Source organism: Populus nigra, chromosome 6 (assembly GCF_951802175.1).
Source record: "Populus nigra chromosome 6, ddPopNigr1.1, whole genome shotgun sequence".
NCBI lineage: Eukaryota > Viridiplantae > Streptophyta > Magnoliopsida > Malpighiales > Salicaceae > Populus > Populus nigra.
The window spans coordinates 14140741-14156698 of record NC_084857.1 but is presented as its reverse complement, the minus strand read 5'-3'; the positions used below and the strand labels follow the sequence as shown (position 1 = coordinate 14156698).

Sequence of the window (15958 nt, the reverse complement as noted above, 5' to 3'; positions counted from 1 at the left end):
AATTAAATATTATCTAGAAGTGTTTTTATTAGTGTATTGATCACAAAATGTTTTTATATTTTTAATAATTTTATTATAATAATGTGGAGATCATTAGAAATAATGAAGATATTGATCAACCTAAAACATATTTTTACAAGAGGATTAATTGGAACTCAAGTTCAAAACTATATCCTCTGACAGAGGATTCTTTTACTGCTAATGTTTCGGGATAATGATGGACGACAGAGGGGTGACAATTGTGTTTATCTAGAAATGATTTTTAATTTAATTTAAAGAGATGCTTGATTTACCCGTAACAATAGTAGCTAGGTCCATCAAACCCAACCCAGGTGCCAATTGCGAAGGCGAGGAGGGAAGCTTCGAGGAATGATTCCAAATTCGTGTGGAATCAAATACCATTAGTTATGAAATGAAATTTACCCTTTTGTGTCTGTGATTAACACAGATGATGACAATTCCTACAGTCATATGGTGGAATTGGCATCATTGCACCTTCATCGAAAGAGGGTATTTCCATCATTGCCAGCCTACTTATTTCACTATCTATAATGATGATAACTCCTTGCACCAGAAGAACTGGCCTTCTGTTAATCCATGGAAATGGGATTTCTATCAGCATTTTCTGGCCAGCATTTCAAGCTAAAATGTAAATTTGAAAACTATACTGAGCAGGCTTTTTTAGGTTAATAACATTAAGTAGTTAAGAGGAGTATCATAGTTGTTGTTGTTTTTCAAACATACTCTTAGACGGCAAGGAAATGTTAAGTAAATAGTGAACAACCTTGTGTCAATCAATCTCTGGGAGAGCAGTGGTCTCAAAAATATACTGAGCAGATTTTATTGGGGAATGCTCACGCCCCAGTCATGCATGCACAAAATTATCGACAGACATAATGCGGGGCATGAAGAGCACTGCTTCCCTGAACGCTTGACAATTCCATTGACACACAAATTATCAATTGCGCAAATGAGAGAGTGATGGGCATTCAGAACACTAATTTGAATGCTTTAAACGATTTGACTTTTATGGTTGAATTTTTCTTCGTTTTCTTATTTTTCATAGTATCAGTTGCCTTTCAACTCTCTACCAGACGGGATTCCGTTTGACTTTCTTAAGCTAAAAAAAAAATAAGAGTAAAACTTGGTGAGAATGGAAGGATCAATATACAAAATGTTTATTAGGCAGTAAAGGAATTTTAAACCATATCAAACACCTAAGAGAAGCATTATCAATATAATTAATCCATCTCAACAAAAATTTCAGTCCATGTTGATACCAACAAACATCTAAGCTTCAGCAAACAGCAAACCTGACGCGGTGCAAGTGATTGTTTAGCAAGGAACAACCACCGTGTCATCACTTGCAGTTTTCTGAGCAGCAATCTCTTCTAACCGTTTCCATGCAGCTTCACTTCTTGCTTTAATTTCAACTTCCTTCTTTTCATCTTCCTGAAACTTTAGTAGGCATTCATTGAACAGCTCATGATCAAGATCTTCAAAGATCTTGCGTACATTTAAAGTCAAGCTACGGACAGCTTGATTCCAGTGGTTTCTAGCATTTTTCTCCAGAGCAGGAAAGATTATGGGTAGTATAACCTTGCGATTTTGTATGATCAAGTTCTCGATGGGATCATTGTTCCACAAGAACAATGCTCTCTCTGCCACCTGCAAAGCATCAGTCGCATATACTGATTTTAACAACTTAAATAGAAGAATGGAAGCTATCATATCACAGTGAAAAACTAAACACCATAGATTAAAGGAAACCCATTCACTTTGGAACATGTTTCCACAATAAATTTAGTGATTCAATCCACAACAGCTTTGAACATACTAATGGCAAGATCATCGAAATGGCTGGCATTTTTCTCAACAGATATGGCCATAGTTGTATTTCAACATTTTATGTCTAGTATGTAGAACTGAACATAACACATTATCATGTGCATCATCCTAGGGCAAACAAACACTCAAACATGACCAGAAGTGGAATTCAGAATATAATTCTGGATGGGATTCACATTCTAGTCTTATTTTATTCAATTACTTGTAGTAGAGTCTCAATATTGCCAAAGAAACAGAGTAATTTATCACTGTTAAAATACAAAATCTCACTACATACAGAATTCTAATCATTGTTATTGCAAAACAAACCATGTTACACAAGAAATGGAAAGGCCCCAATCAATTCCAATACTAAAGTTATCTATTCTTTAACTTCTTTTTTAACCTAAAAAATAAAAGAAGAAGGAAAAGACACAATAGGAAAGATTGGGGGGGGGAGGGGGGTGTGCTGCTGAAACTTGAAACAGAATGTCATCATACATGAGGATGCACGTTACCAAACTCAGATTTAGAACCAAATGAATGATTAACAACAAGGGAAGAAACATTTGGCCATTCATGACCTTTCATTCAAGCAAAAAGGAGCACACCTTAATTTTACAAATTTAAAATTTTACCATATAGTTGTAAACCAAAAAAATTGCTTGATTTTCTCAGAGATACTTTAGCAATCTATTATGAGCCAAAAAGCATAATAAAACTCTAGAACCTATATTGCTTCTGAACAAACGGATGCTAAACTGTAGCTTCATCATCTGATGTATGTTTTCAATAAGAACATAGAGAATTAACAAGATTTAGCATTGACCAACTTTGATAGTCTCCAGCAATTTTCTTACTTTGACATAGGCCTAATTTGAAACTCCTACAACCAAGAAATAAACTATCAGTTGCTTTAATGGATGGCAAAGCACCAAATTTTTGCATCCAGTTTTACCCTCTATATGGTTTTCTTTTTTTTTCTCAGATAAGTTTCCTGTTGGAACACTCAACATCGTCTTCAACATTCTGTTTCTTTATAGAAAACATAAGAAACCTTTATACTTCTCTCTTTTCATATCTTCTCAGCCAATTTCACAGGTGATGGTAATATTATGATATGAATTCTGAAAGAAATACATAACAAGAGCAACATACAAATTCTAAGTAGATGAGACTTGAGAGAATGATTTGCAACAACACTAACCGACTTACTAAACAAAGAAGAGAGGAAATAGTAGTAACAAAAAAAATCACACAAACTTCTAGAATCTGACTGCAGAGATTTTCTTCGCTGATATAATGACTAAAGCAATACTGAAGTTAATAACAATCTTGCTGATATGAAGCATTTTCGCAGAAGTTCATATTTTTCCATAAATAAATAATGGGAAGCATGTTACAATAGCGAAATGAGTTGCGCATTTATGAAGTATTAGAAATTAGAATCTTATTACCTGAAAGTGTGAACTGTTCAAACACCGAGCAAGTTGCTGAAACAGGGGCACTATGCAGCGCTGGAATTCCGATGGCTGGGTTGCTTCTAAAACCTCCTCCAGCTCATTTAGGAACATGACTTCCTTTGAACTATTAGTGACAGGCCAGTACTTCAACAATCCCTGTATTACAGTATCAGCAAGCTTGCAGTCTTTCTCCACAAACTGTGTAATGCAGTAAGATAATTGTTGGTGATACATCGCTAAGCATCTTGGCTTGTGCAGAGGAATCATAGCACGAACAAGAAACATTTTATGTTCTTCTTTCAATGGCAGAGCAAACCCATTAATGATACTGCCCAGAATTTCTAAAAGCTCAGCAATACCATTGTACTTCTCAGTCTCAAAAATAAACTGATAGAAAATGTTATTGATAGATTTCCTGATGAATGGACGATGCACCATGAATTTTCCATAGATGCGGTGAAGAATTGTTTTCAAGTATTCCCTTTCTCTGGGATCTTCAGAGTCAAATAAGTCCAGCAACTTACGAACAAAGGGTTGATCGATATATCTTTTTGCCAATTTTGCATCTGTCTCGGTAGAAGATACAAACCTTAAGAAAAGTTCATACACAATTTGCAAATGCGGCCATGCTGAATCCATTGAAGGCTCATCTTCCTCCAAATCAACACCATCTATAACTTTGTTCTCACGTGGTTGAGGGGTGAATGTCCGAAACAAGTTTGCAGACACCATTTTCATAACCTCTTGCATAGCAGTTTCAGAGAATTTACCACTAATGGAAGTTACATAATCCACCAACTCCAGTAACGTCTGTCGCTTTGTCTCCTTTTCCTTGAGGTTCTTCGTAGGATCAGTAAAGTCAAATAAGAAACAACACATGTTCAACTTTTTAATAAACAAACTCTGCTTCTCAGAGTTCGGAACATCCTTGAATCCAGGCAGTCCTTCATACTGAGAAAACCCTAAAGCTCCATTCAACTTCGAATTCACTCCATGATGAATTGCTACATCTGGGGCAGAACTATTTACTGCTATGGAAGAGATGCTTGAATTGGCGGACTTGCCACCACTACTTCTTGAGCCACTAGAAGCATTTGAATTGGCTGCATGATTACCACTGTGGTCACGATTTGCAGTTGACTTAGACGACTTTCGCGGAAGCTTACTAAGTATTTGTTTGAGCATAATTTATAAATACAAGACAAAATGCCTCCCCAGCCTAACAGAACAACAACAATGTTTCCCGAAATATCCAAAATCCAAAATATATCAGAATTCATCAACCGAAACCAAAATCTGCAATCCCTAGTATCAAATAAACCCACTTCAAGATAAGCTATAGAATAAAACCATTGTGTTGTACCCAACCAAAGGCCACTCTATCTCCAATCTATACTTCCAAAAAGTCAAGGAAAGAACAGAGATGAAAACCCCTCCCTATTCACAAAATCAAAAGCAAACAGACAAAATCATTTAATTCCCCAATCTCAATCAACCAATACAAAAACCCTTATTAGTAACACTTTTTCACCTCTCCAAAGATCTGAAAACCCCTCCTCTCTCTTCGCCAAAAACCCAGTACCGAAAATCAAAACTTTTTTACAACTATTACAAAAACCCAAAAGTGCAAAATAACTCTAAAAACAGGTGGAGGAGCAACTTTCTAAATTGAATTCAAGAAAGTAGAAGGAGAAGAAAAGAACCCTTTTCTTCTCTGTACGTATTCCTTTCTCCACTAGAAAAAGAGAAAACTATATAGCATACTCAACACTTTCCGTCATCAAATTATATACTTCAAAACCTGAATTAAATGCAAAAAAAAAAAAAAAATCAGTGTTCTGCTCTTGAACAAAATTCCAGTAAAAAGAGAGTTGAAAGGAAGAGAAAAGGAGAAACCCAAATCTAGAAACCAAATAAAGATGCAGATAGTATGAACCTTACAGAGACGGGAGAACACAAAATTTTGCTGCTTGATGTTCTCGATGTTGTTTGTTGACTGGGAAAACTTCTTTCACTTTTTTTTCTCGCTTATGAGATGGGATGGGCTGCGTATTTTAATTTATTCTCTTAATACTCAGTTATTTTTTATTATTATATAATGTATATTTCTACTTTGTGATACAGTCAAAATACGAACACACGCGGTCGCTGCAATTTCAAAACCGAAGGCCCGTTTTTCTCCATAAACGTCACTGTGTCATGTCGTTTTAGGCGCATTTGCGAACGCGAGAGCCGCTGGCATGCAACCCGTGTTTTCAAACGGCTGCGATTAACCTGTGTTATAACATCGCAGCCGCCCCTCTATTTTCAAATATGCATTTAGTTAATTATAAAATATATATATATAGGGCTTTTTCATATAAATTAAAATACATATATATATATATAAACTTACTATCACTATGCTATAGAAATATTAGGTATTGTTTGGGATGGTAGTATTAGTTATTTTTTAAAATGTTTTTTAATTTGAAATATATTAAAATAATATTTTTTTATTTTTTTTGATACTAGCACAATAAAAATACATAAAACACTATTAGAATTAATTTAAAATTTAAAAAAATCAAAAATTTTAAAATCTTCAGTTGAAATACTGTCCTGAACGTACACTAATACTAGTTATCATTCACTAGGAAAAATCCTCTTTCGAGTCCCCTGTACAAAGTGTTTTCTTATGTAGAATTGCCTGGTATTTTTGGTCAACTTGTAGATAAATGTGTAAGTAAATTCATGTGTCTAGGTTTGAATTTGGGCATTTATTTGTTCTGGTAAATTTCCATCACAGGAATTGTTTTTTTTTTTTTGGGGGGAACGGCACAAGAAGCTTGTTTGTGTCTGTACCAAAGAGATTATGATACCAATGATGAGCCTTGCCATGCCTGAACATTATAAGATTGGGAGTGGTCTTATCACATGCAATGTGTGAAGGTAATACAGAGATGGAAGGGAAGTAGTCTATTAGAATTTAATTAAAAGTCGATAACCTCTGAACAAGGGTCACATGAAAGCATGGCTTCCAGCTTAAACAGGTGTCAGGAAATAAATAAATAAAAAAAAAAAAAGAGGCCATTGTTGTTTGAAGTTTTTAATGAAAGTCTTAAGTGATTTAAAGAATGAGATGTGGTTGATGGGATAAAAGTCATAAAAAAAAAAAAACACGCTTTTGCTGCTGCTGCTAATGTAAAGAAAGATTTTGATGGCGTTTGTGAGAAATTAACGAGTTGATGAATTAATTATGATGCTGCTTCTTGTTCTACAGCTCATTCTACCTACTTCAATTGCCCGTTCCTTCCCTTGCTAATATATTTAGAAAACACAACGTTGAAGGTCCATTCGACAGCCTTTTCTAGTGGGAATGGTCATTAAACATATCCTAAGAAAATACTACTATTAAGGAAGTTAGCAGCGTGTTTGTTTATTTTAATTATTCCGTTCAAAAACCCTAAAACTTGTGACCACCAAACCAAGCAACCTACTACAAGCCTTTAAATTATTCTGACTTGCCATTACAAAGGCATCATTACTGCTTATCGGGCAGGCAAGCGCGAACGCCTTGTTTTTTCTCAAAAATTAATCATGAACAGCTGAGCTGGAGTCCAGGTACTACAGCACAATTGATTGCTAGTAGCGATAAAAATTTATATACACGAATAAAAAGTGGTGGCATAGATTTATGAGAATCTCGAATGCAAAATCTAAACCTGATTTATGAGAATTTGGCGTCATGGGCTATATTATATTTGGTCTTGCTGTCAATAAAAGCATCAATAGATGGTTCTCTTCCAAGAAAATCTGACAAAATCTCAATGGGCTCCTTTGCTCCTCCCATGGCCAATACCTGGTAAAAAAATAAACAACAAAAAGGTTAAAAAATAATTTCCATCAAAGATTATATAGTATTTTTTCACAGACAAGTCCTTGGAGATCCGCATCCTTCCATAAGCAGCGTCTTCCGGGGAACAAAGCAAGACATTAATGGCAAACCTTCTACAATAATGAGCGTCAACATGTCAAATAAATGAACAGAATCGCAAGATTGCAAAGATTACCTTGTTCCTAAACTGCATGCCAACATGGTGGTTTACGAGATCATCACAAAACTTCGAAGCAAATATGTCAGTTGCGAAGACCTAAATGGCATTCAAGGAATCAGTACTGAATTTTGTCCGGGGGCACCATTGCTGGGGAAATGAATCCTCCATGACATAGAGCAATTAAAAATGCAATAATTTAAGAAAATACTAATGTATTGTATATGGCACTCTATGGTCATGCAGTAGACAACTTAGATAGCAGATTTATTTAAACCTCGCTCCAAATACGGCTGTAGCAAGCAGCTTCAAAACCAATAGCACTGCGCGGGAAACATGAAGCTGGATTGGTTCCTTCCAACATTGGCAGGCCTAACATGACCTGGAGAAACAAAGGTAAATAAATTATTATTATTATTATTATTATTATAAACATAACTTTACAGGGGTGGTGTGGATAAGATTCCCCATCCTCTACACTAGATTCATTTGTTGCTCTATATGCTAATGGAATAGTGGGGAAGTTCTTACCTTAGGATGAAGATGCTTGAATAACTCGACAATGTCAACATTGTCAGTTGAATGTATAATTTGATCAAAAAGACCTGACAACATAATCCCGGAAACCTTTAAGCTATGCTCAAAATACAGAAAATGATCTTCATAAAATTATCCAGGAATAGGCATCTTTTATGTTTATATGCATAAGTGCAAGAGTGGGTTTGAAGAAAGAGAAGAAAGAAAGTAGAAGAACATCAAACACTCAATATCCCGTTAAAAATAGAATATAACTAGATTAAATGTGTTTAGACTCATAGGCTCTTTCTTGTCCTATCCAAATCTTATTCCTGAATAGGAAAATCCTAATAAAAGATAAAAGACTTCTATCCTGAGAAAACATGCCTAAGACTCTAAACACACTAGATTTGACTCAAGTTACCAAAATACCAGTATGCTTTTTTCCTATTATTTTACAAACTGATTCTTCCCCTACTTACAAATTCAACTGTCACTCAAAATGAACCCCCCAACCAGACACTGCCTCAAACATAAAGTAACATTGATTCAACTAAAAAAACTGCAGTACTACACTGAACAATATCCTTTTATCACAAGATCACGCACAACAAAATCCCACCATATGAAATTATATAAAGAATATCTAACAATATCCTTTTTCTTGTAGCTGTGTCGGAAATGCCCAACACATAAAAACAATTGAGATGAAAGGAGAAAAAAAAAACTTCAGATCGCTAATATGATATAAACAACTTTAAGGATTCTTACATTTCAAGGATGTCTCCAGTAATTTATACAACCATGTTCACAAAACAAAAGATATTGCGAGACTTACAATAAAGAATTTCCTGCTTCAATTTAAGCACAGAGAAGGAATTTCGCCATCTTTTAAGTGATTTGCATATTTCATCATTGATGGGCTTTGTGATATCCTACAAATCATAAATATCATAAACATAATCACTAGCAGTGTCAGCAGATCTAAAGGGATGACTTAAAATTCCATTCAGTAAGAGTTAATAAATGACCACCAGGTATATTCATATGAAGAACCAACCAAAATAGATGAAAGGAAGAAATGTCTTTCACATGTTGCACAATTATGAGACCATATACTCGAGCACACTTATTTAAAAAGAGGGAAGGAGGAAGGGAGAATATGGTTGCCATCCCCTATCCTCCCTTTCCTTCTCCTTTGTGAGTGTTGAAGAGCGCAAGACCATGTTATCGGTCAAGAATTTACTGAAAAAGACAAGTATGTCACCTGATGGAAACCAGAAATCAACTTCAGCGAGAAGCTCTCGTAGCACCTAAGCATTCCACAAGCATTAGAAGGTAAGTCAGTGCCCTGACAGAATAAGAAGGTTCAATGTCATAAAGTTGCTCACCAGTTTTCTAGCACCAGCGCGGGGATCTCCACAAAATCAGGATCAACTCGCAACCCAGAGAATCTGGCGAAGGATGCACGATTGCAAATATGTTGGACCTAGAACCTCATTATCAATAAAAGCCAAGTTACTCATCCTTGGCATCAAACCAACTCAACATGTCAAGCTACTGAAAGAGATTTTGAAATGAAACAAATGGCATTAACAGAACACAACGTACCACGTGGCCAAACTCATGGAAAAGACTAACCACTTCAGGGAATCTTAATAAACCAGAGTGCCCGCCATTGCCTTTTTGTAATTGGGAGATAAGTAATGCCACTGGTATCTAGTTACAGAAAATCACAGTCAAATCAGTATAACAGCTATTTTCAAGGGCAAACATGTGCTTATGGGACTTTTAGTTTATTGGATTGTAAACTTGAATGAATCCAAGCAAACAAACAAAGACAAGGAGTCATAGCAACTCAAAGAAGAAAAGCCATCAACTCCTTTAGCTAATTTATTTTTCAAATAAAAAAAAAATTTGTCATTGAACCAATGGCTGACTAATGATTACTCTAGTTCAACCAAACAAATCTAAGAAGGACAAAAGACTCATTCAAACTGATGAGAACAGGCATAACCATCTGAAATAGCCATAGGATATCCACATGACCACAAAAGAATGAAAGAATTTGTTTAACAATAAGATTTTTGAAAGGAGCTGTCAGAATTGAGTGGAAATTGCCAGGGATTAGAGACATGAACACTTGTTTACAAAACTCACCTGTCGTTCACCACTGTATGATAATGCACCATTTTGAAGAGCAACTACACATGTATGACCATATTTTCCTTCCCTGTCATAAAACAATACCATTTATTTCAGAAAAGAAACCTACGAGTCAAAACTAGATTTAGAAACCCAAGTAAGAAGCAAACCTCATGTATATATCAAGGTAGAAATAACCCAGAAGTTCACCTGAACTTAAGTCAAAAACAGAAATGACACTAACATCACCATGCCAAACCTCAGCATCTGCAACTTCCTGAAATCTTAATCCTGCATGAAGCAAGATGGGGCACTGATCATGATATACTTGACATCACTCTTCAATGGACTTCATTAAACGAAAGGCAAGCAAGAAAATAGGAAGACTCTAAATTCTAGTATTGCAAATAAGATAATTACCAAAAAGGTCTTGGGTTATTTTGAGGATTCCAGACAGAACAACATCCACAGGAAAGTATTGCTTAAGAGCTCCAAAGTCCAGATCAAACTGTGCTTCTTCAACCCTCTTCACATAGTACAGTAGATCTTCCATTCCAAATGGAAGCTCTCCTTCTTCTTTCTTCTGATGCATTGCCACAAGAAGAACAGTAAGAGTATGGGACATTAGAAAAAACTGGCATGGGTGAAAGATGTCAAAACAAGATCCAACCTTCAAGTCTTTCAACAAGGCAAGCTCCCTCGTTGCCAAGTCAGTTAAACTGGCAGAGATATCCTCTAAGAACTCAAATACCTGAAGAAAATAGGGATACTGGCTAAATGAATTTAAGCATAAAAGCATCATTCAATAGAACATATAATAAGATGTGCTGGCTAAACAGTCAATGTCCTAACATAATAGGTTTTATTCAACCAATTCTTAAACAGAACTAACAAACAATTCAATCAAAGTCCTCAACTCAGCAAATCTATTCAGACCAAGATTCACAAAACAGCAAGGAAGACAGCTCGTGAGTAGTTGGACACTGACTTGGCTGATTTGCAAGCATAAACAGGACTATAGGACGAATGACTTAAATGTAAAACAGTTTAAGACTTCTTATTTAGGTAATGACTATTCTTGCTATCCCATATTTACAGTCCATGTTTGAGTTTTTGTTGGTTTTGTTTCCAAATTTGAGCAGTCTAGAACATAAGTGATATTCGATTGCTCATTGTACCATTTTATATTTCTTTTTCATATGTTCCATGCCAAAAAAAACGTAATTGCATTATAAAATAAAACGTGATTTTGGTTTTGTAAACATAAGAAGTGAAAGTTGGATATTTAATGCACTTGCATAAAAGATGTGCAACTATAAATTTGGCTTCTTTATGAGATAGACAGAGTAGATTAAATGATGAATCTAACTCAAAAAAACGAGTTATGCGCCTGCCAGCATGTTTTATCAATGGTTTTCTTAAAAGAAACACAGATCGAGGGAGAGACCATTTCAACGTTACAGAGTTAAAATAGCAACAGCATATCCACTAGCCAACAAATATAAGGAAAATAAATAACATCAGCTAACGATATAATTTGATGTTTTGATTATTAAATGGTTGTGGTGTATATGGAATGAGCCTAGGCAAAAACTGAAAGCTAAATCAGCATAATAAACTTTTTTTTAAGCCTCATCTATATTTCTAGAATGAAAATGATATGTAACGTTGCTTTATGGAAATGAAATCGCACAGACTCACGTTTTTAGCCTTATCCATAGTTCTGAATGAACATTATATGTAATATTGCTTTAAGGAAATAACATCACACTAACCTTTGTGGATGTCTTTGCCATTCTTAGATCAACAGCATAGTCAGCATAGTTTGAATAGCCAAATAACCGAGCATATTTATGGCGCAACTCAACCTATAATACGAGAGCATAAAAATGCATTTGAAATGATATTATAAAGCGATGCAAGTAAATGACAACTGCAGTTATAAGATTTGATATACAGATACATTCTAGACTTGGCAACTAGCAAACTGTTGTGCCAATCAAAACTATACCAAGAAGTTTTTTGTCCCAGGGAATCTTAAAATTAAAATAAGAATCACCTCAACGCTTCAAATGTCTTAGTTGTGTCCAAATGACAAAGCAGCACATAATTGTGCGGTTGCAACTAAAACTATTGACACTAAATTTTAGGATTTTTACTGCCAAAATCTCAACATCGTATACTAGATTAATAGTCAAGTAAAAGGTTCTCTTCTTGAAAAATAGAAGATTTTAGTGTAAAGACAAAAGAGCACAGCCTTGGACCATATCTTATAAAACAGACGCATTCTGGCAATTTCAAACAAAATTGTAATCCCAGAGAGAAATATATGCAATATTTACCAAATTTTCCAACACAGAAAGATTGACTTCTCCACACCTCTTCCCATATGCTGCAGCAACCATCCTCCTCGTTGTTCCTACCTTCACAGGCTCAAAATAGATAATGCAAGCATTCATATTAATATTCCAATATATATGCTCAAGTAAAACTGCATCAAAGATATGTACTAAGTCGAAAAACCAAAATTAAAAAGTAGGAGCAATATGAAAACACTTTCTAGTCAAAAGTGGTAGAGCAGTAGATGATGCAGGTTTTAAACAGGCAAGCAAAAAGTTGGCACCAGCTGGTGACACAAGACACAAAATAATGAACCCTGTAAGATCATACCTGGCAAAACTCCAGCAGTGCTAAAACATTATGACTTCTCAATGTGATCTTATATTTGTCATTTCCAGCCTTGTCTAAGCTCTGAAAAACAAGTGGAGTAGTTCCAATATAACAAGACAAACATAAGGGAAAATTCGTCTGACTTATAAGAAGACAATGCAGAACTTACACAACAATTCTCATTTGTTTCTATTTGCTTTTTCCTTGGGATATAATTTGCCCATATCAAGGTTTAACCAAGATCAAAAATTTACTTTACCAAATCAAAAGCTTCGCGTATAAACTGTGGATCTGTTTGTGATGGAGGAAGTTTCAGCACTCTCAACATGGTGAGTCAATATTGTTTTTCAGGGCTTGCAACCATCAAGATATATAATTGAAATATTCACTTAATTCCATTTTCAGCCAGACACCTAGTTCAAGTTACTTCGTTTGTCAACCGAATTCCTCACATCAATTATCCAAAAAACTTATTAAATAATTGTGGTTCTGACACTCCATAGTTAAAAGAGATAGAAATTCTTCTTTGAGAATTGAAGGAAAAGGAAATATTATTTCAAATTACTGTCTGTAGACTGCAGAGAATCCTCCATCGATAAGGTGAAATCAAGTGAGACAGTTAAAATTCAAGGAAAGAAAAGCAAAAAACCAAGGAAACAAAACGAAAAGTAAGAGTACCTTAAGGTACTCTGGTGGTAATCCAACCAGCTCTGCCTCACTGAAGAGAAGACAACTGCTATCATCATTCAAATTGCGAACATATCGCAAGCTTAGCTCTTCAATTTGAGCTCTCAAACGCTGTACTTCCTCTTTCTTAGTAACAGTGAGATTCAAACCATTCTGCTCAAAGTCTCTGACCTGTCACTGATCAGGAAAAAAATCAAAACTTCCATTGAAAATTTATGTTGTTTAACAAGAATCTTGAGAAAGCATCAAATAAAAGATACATATATTCCTAAGAGCAATGCCAATCATTCAGTGAATGCAAGTACTAATAAACAGAGCACTGTAAATCAGGTTCCAAGCCTGGAAGAAACTAAAAACGTATAAATTTCCTTACCAGGCACTTAATGTAGTGTTTAGCTTCAGGATTCATCCACTCCCCCTTTGAGGCAAAGGCCTTTACCACACGGTATACATCTTCACGTTTACTGATCAGCATGAAACAAGACAATGTTCATTTCGGTATGCAATCAAAACTATTGGATTTCAACACTTTAATTTAGCAATATCACATTGTTGCATTTACAACCGGAGTAAGCCAAAATATATGATTATGGGAGCTGCTCTAACACAAATGCTAAGAGCATCACTACTAAACTTGTTGACAGGCCGACTAAAAAAGACTTGCACCAACTAAAAGCAACTGATTTAAGATTTATCCTGGTCTGGTCTCAATCATTCCCTGCATCAAAACAGCTCCACAGTTTTCTTGAGAAGCACTACTTGCAACCTTACCGATCACCATTTCCTGCCACGGTGATCTTTCTGACTATTTTGAAGCAGCCATCATGAATCAAACCACCTGTAGAACACCATTAAAACGTTTTCTGTAGCTACTTTCCTTTTTTTTTCTAACAGGCTCCATGCATTTTAACAGCCTGAACTAGGTAAAACAGTAAAGAACATCCCATAAGAACCTTTCCATTGTTACCATGCATCCCAACCATCCAATCAAGATAATCTGACATTTTGGTTGTATGAATGAGGTCAAAAACTGAAAAAAAAAGAATCAAAACCTAGATTCTAAACTATAAACAATTTAATGATGGACACTTGACATTGTTTTTACCATATATAACCCAAACACGCATCTATAGATTGACCATTGTCTTCAAATTCAACCCGTAGCGACATCATGCATGCAACTAAACCTTCCAATATTTGTTACTTCTCTATAACCCTGCCTCTCCTTCGCGAACACCGATAGAAGCAGCACCAAACTTTTCTAAAGTACATAAAAATGAGAATAAATAAACCAAACCTGCACATCGAAACGTGAGCATCGATTCTGCGTTCTGCTTCCGCACTCGCTTTCCGCACATCTTCTAAAGTGGAAACCAACTTTGGAAACACGCAAGACTGGACCAGAGGAAATTGATGTGCCTCCAAATCAGCTAGGGGCGATATTACATTCGCATATGTAACCTGCAAGTTTTAACCGACCGAAGAGAAGCATCAACAAATCTACAAAATTAGGGCTTTAATTGCATGAAAAGGGAAAGAAAATGAGAATACCTTGTCAAGAGGAACTGAAGCAACGGCGTCGTGAACCTCTTTCGACTTAGCAATGATTCGGTCAGCTAGTTTGAGAATCTCAGATGCCGAGAGATTAATGCGAGCATTGGACCCCGAAGGATCTAAATAACCACAAACAAACAGCAAGTAATTAGATTCAAGCAATGCTGAAGCAGGCTAAGACGAGAGAGCGATAAATGTAAGAGCAAAACCTTTCTTCTTGGACTTTTTGCGGCGGAAATTGAGGGCGGAGATAGCCAAGCTAAGAGCAAGAGCAGCGAGAGCAGCAGCTCCAGTGAAGGCCAGTAGGTTTCGTTCTCTCTTGTGTTTACTCGTTTTGTCGCTCTGATTTTCTGTCATTTCCATCTCTCTCGAAGCCAGATTCAGATTTTCAATTGGGAGGGAAATTTTGGGTAGCTGAAGGGAAAATGACAATTGAGTATTGACCTTCCCTTGATTTTATTTCATAGGGAGGACCGGAGGAGAAGATGGTGACTAGGATGATGTTATCTTCGCCGGCCCGGGCCACCTTCATTGATTGCACGGTATATTGGGCCTAAATGGGGTCTGTAGTAGGTAATTCCACGAGATTTTGGGTAGATGGGCCTCAACAGTCCAACTCCATCTTTCTTGGGCTCGATTCGTTGCTATTGCTAATTTGCTTTTTTACAAAAATCGAAATATACTTGAATTTATTAGTTATTTAAAATAATAAATTCTGCTGAACGCAAATCGATCTGGTTCTGATTCAAACTCATTTCTAAGGTTTTTATATTATTTTTAATTTATTTTTCTTAGAAGCAGAGGTCAATTTTTATTTCTGATTAATTGAATCTATTGAGTTTCAATTTATTTTTTTTGGAATTTCTGGTGGGTTTTATAGAAAGAATGTTCCATATAATTTCTAAAAAAATTAGCTTGTGATTTATATATGATATATTAACGCATCGCTTAAGACCAAACCATCACGAACCTTTTTTTTTTCAAAAATTTATAATATTTAACATCAATTTCTAGAGTGGTAGGAAAACTAGTAAATTATGCGTTTATCTCGTTGAGATCTAA

At 35.6% G+C, this 15958-nt stretch overlaps 2 protein-coding genes across 4 annotated transcripts; both read right to left on the bottom strand.

Moving 5' to 3' along the window:
- Positions 1-1154: 1154 nt before the first annotated feature.
- On the bottom strand, positions 1155-5372 carry LOC133697287 (serine/threonine protein phosphatase 2A 57 kDa regulatory subunit B' theta isoform-like). 2 transcript variants are annotated; one of them, XM_062119764.1, is made up of 3 exons: positions 5227-5372; positions 3285-5091; positions 1155-1668 (listed from the first exon to the last, which is right to left on the bottom strand). In XM_062119764.1, the coding sequence occupies exons 2-3, from the start codon at positions 4473-4475 to the stop codon at positions 1336-1338; spliced, it is 1524 nt and encodes a 507-aa protein (XP_061975748.1). In that variant the 5' UTR covers positions 4476-5091; positions 5227-5372; the 3' UTR covers positions 1155-1335. The 2 variants fall into 2 exon arrangements, with proteins under 2 accessions (XP_061975748.1, XP_061975749.1); XM_062119765.1 differs by having other exon boundaries at positions 5232-5368.
- A 1441-nt stretch (positions 5373-6813) lies between these two features.
- Positions 6814-15365, bottom strand: LOC133696130 (probable thimet oligopeptidase). 2 transcript variants are annotated; one of them, XM_062118187.1, is made up of 20 exons: positions 15106-15365; positions 14894-15015; positions 14640-14803; positions 13716-13806; positions 13334-13513; positions 12656-12736; positions 12328-12408; positions 11761-11853; positions 10656-10736; positions 10406-10565; positions 10156-10276; positions 10001-10073; positions 9452-9559; positions 9232-9329; positions 9108-9153; positions 8679-8775; positions 7856-7929; positions 7602-7706; positions 7343-7423; positions 6814-7131 (listed from the first exon to the last, which is right to left on the bottom strand). In XM_062118187.1, the coding sequence occupies exons 1-20, from the start codon at positions 15257-15259 to the stop codon at positions 7000-7002; spliced, it is 2142 nt and encodes a 713-aa protein (XP_061974171.1). In that variant the 5' UTR covers positions 15260-15365; the 3' UTR covers positions 6814-6999. The 2 variants fall into 2 exon arrangements, with proteins under 2 accessions (XP_061974171.1, XP_061974170.1); XM_062118186.1 differs by having other exon boundaries at positions 10406-10568; positions 15106-15364.
- Positions 15366-15958: the final 593 nt, after the last annotated feature.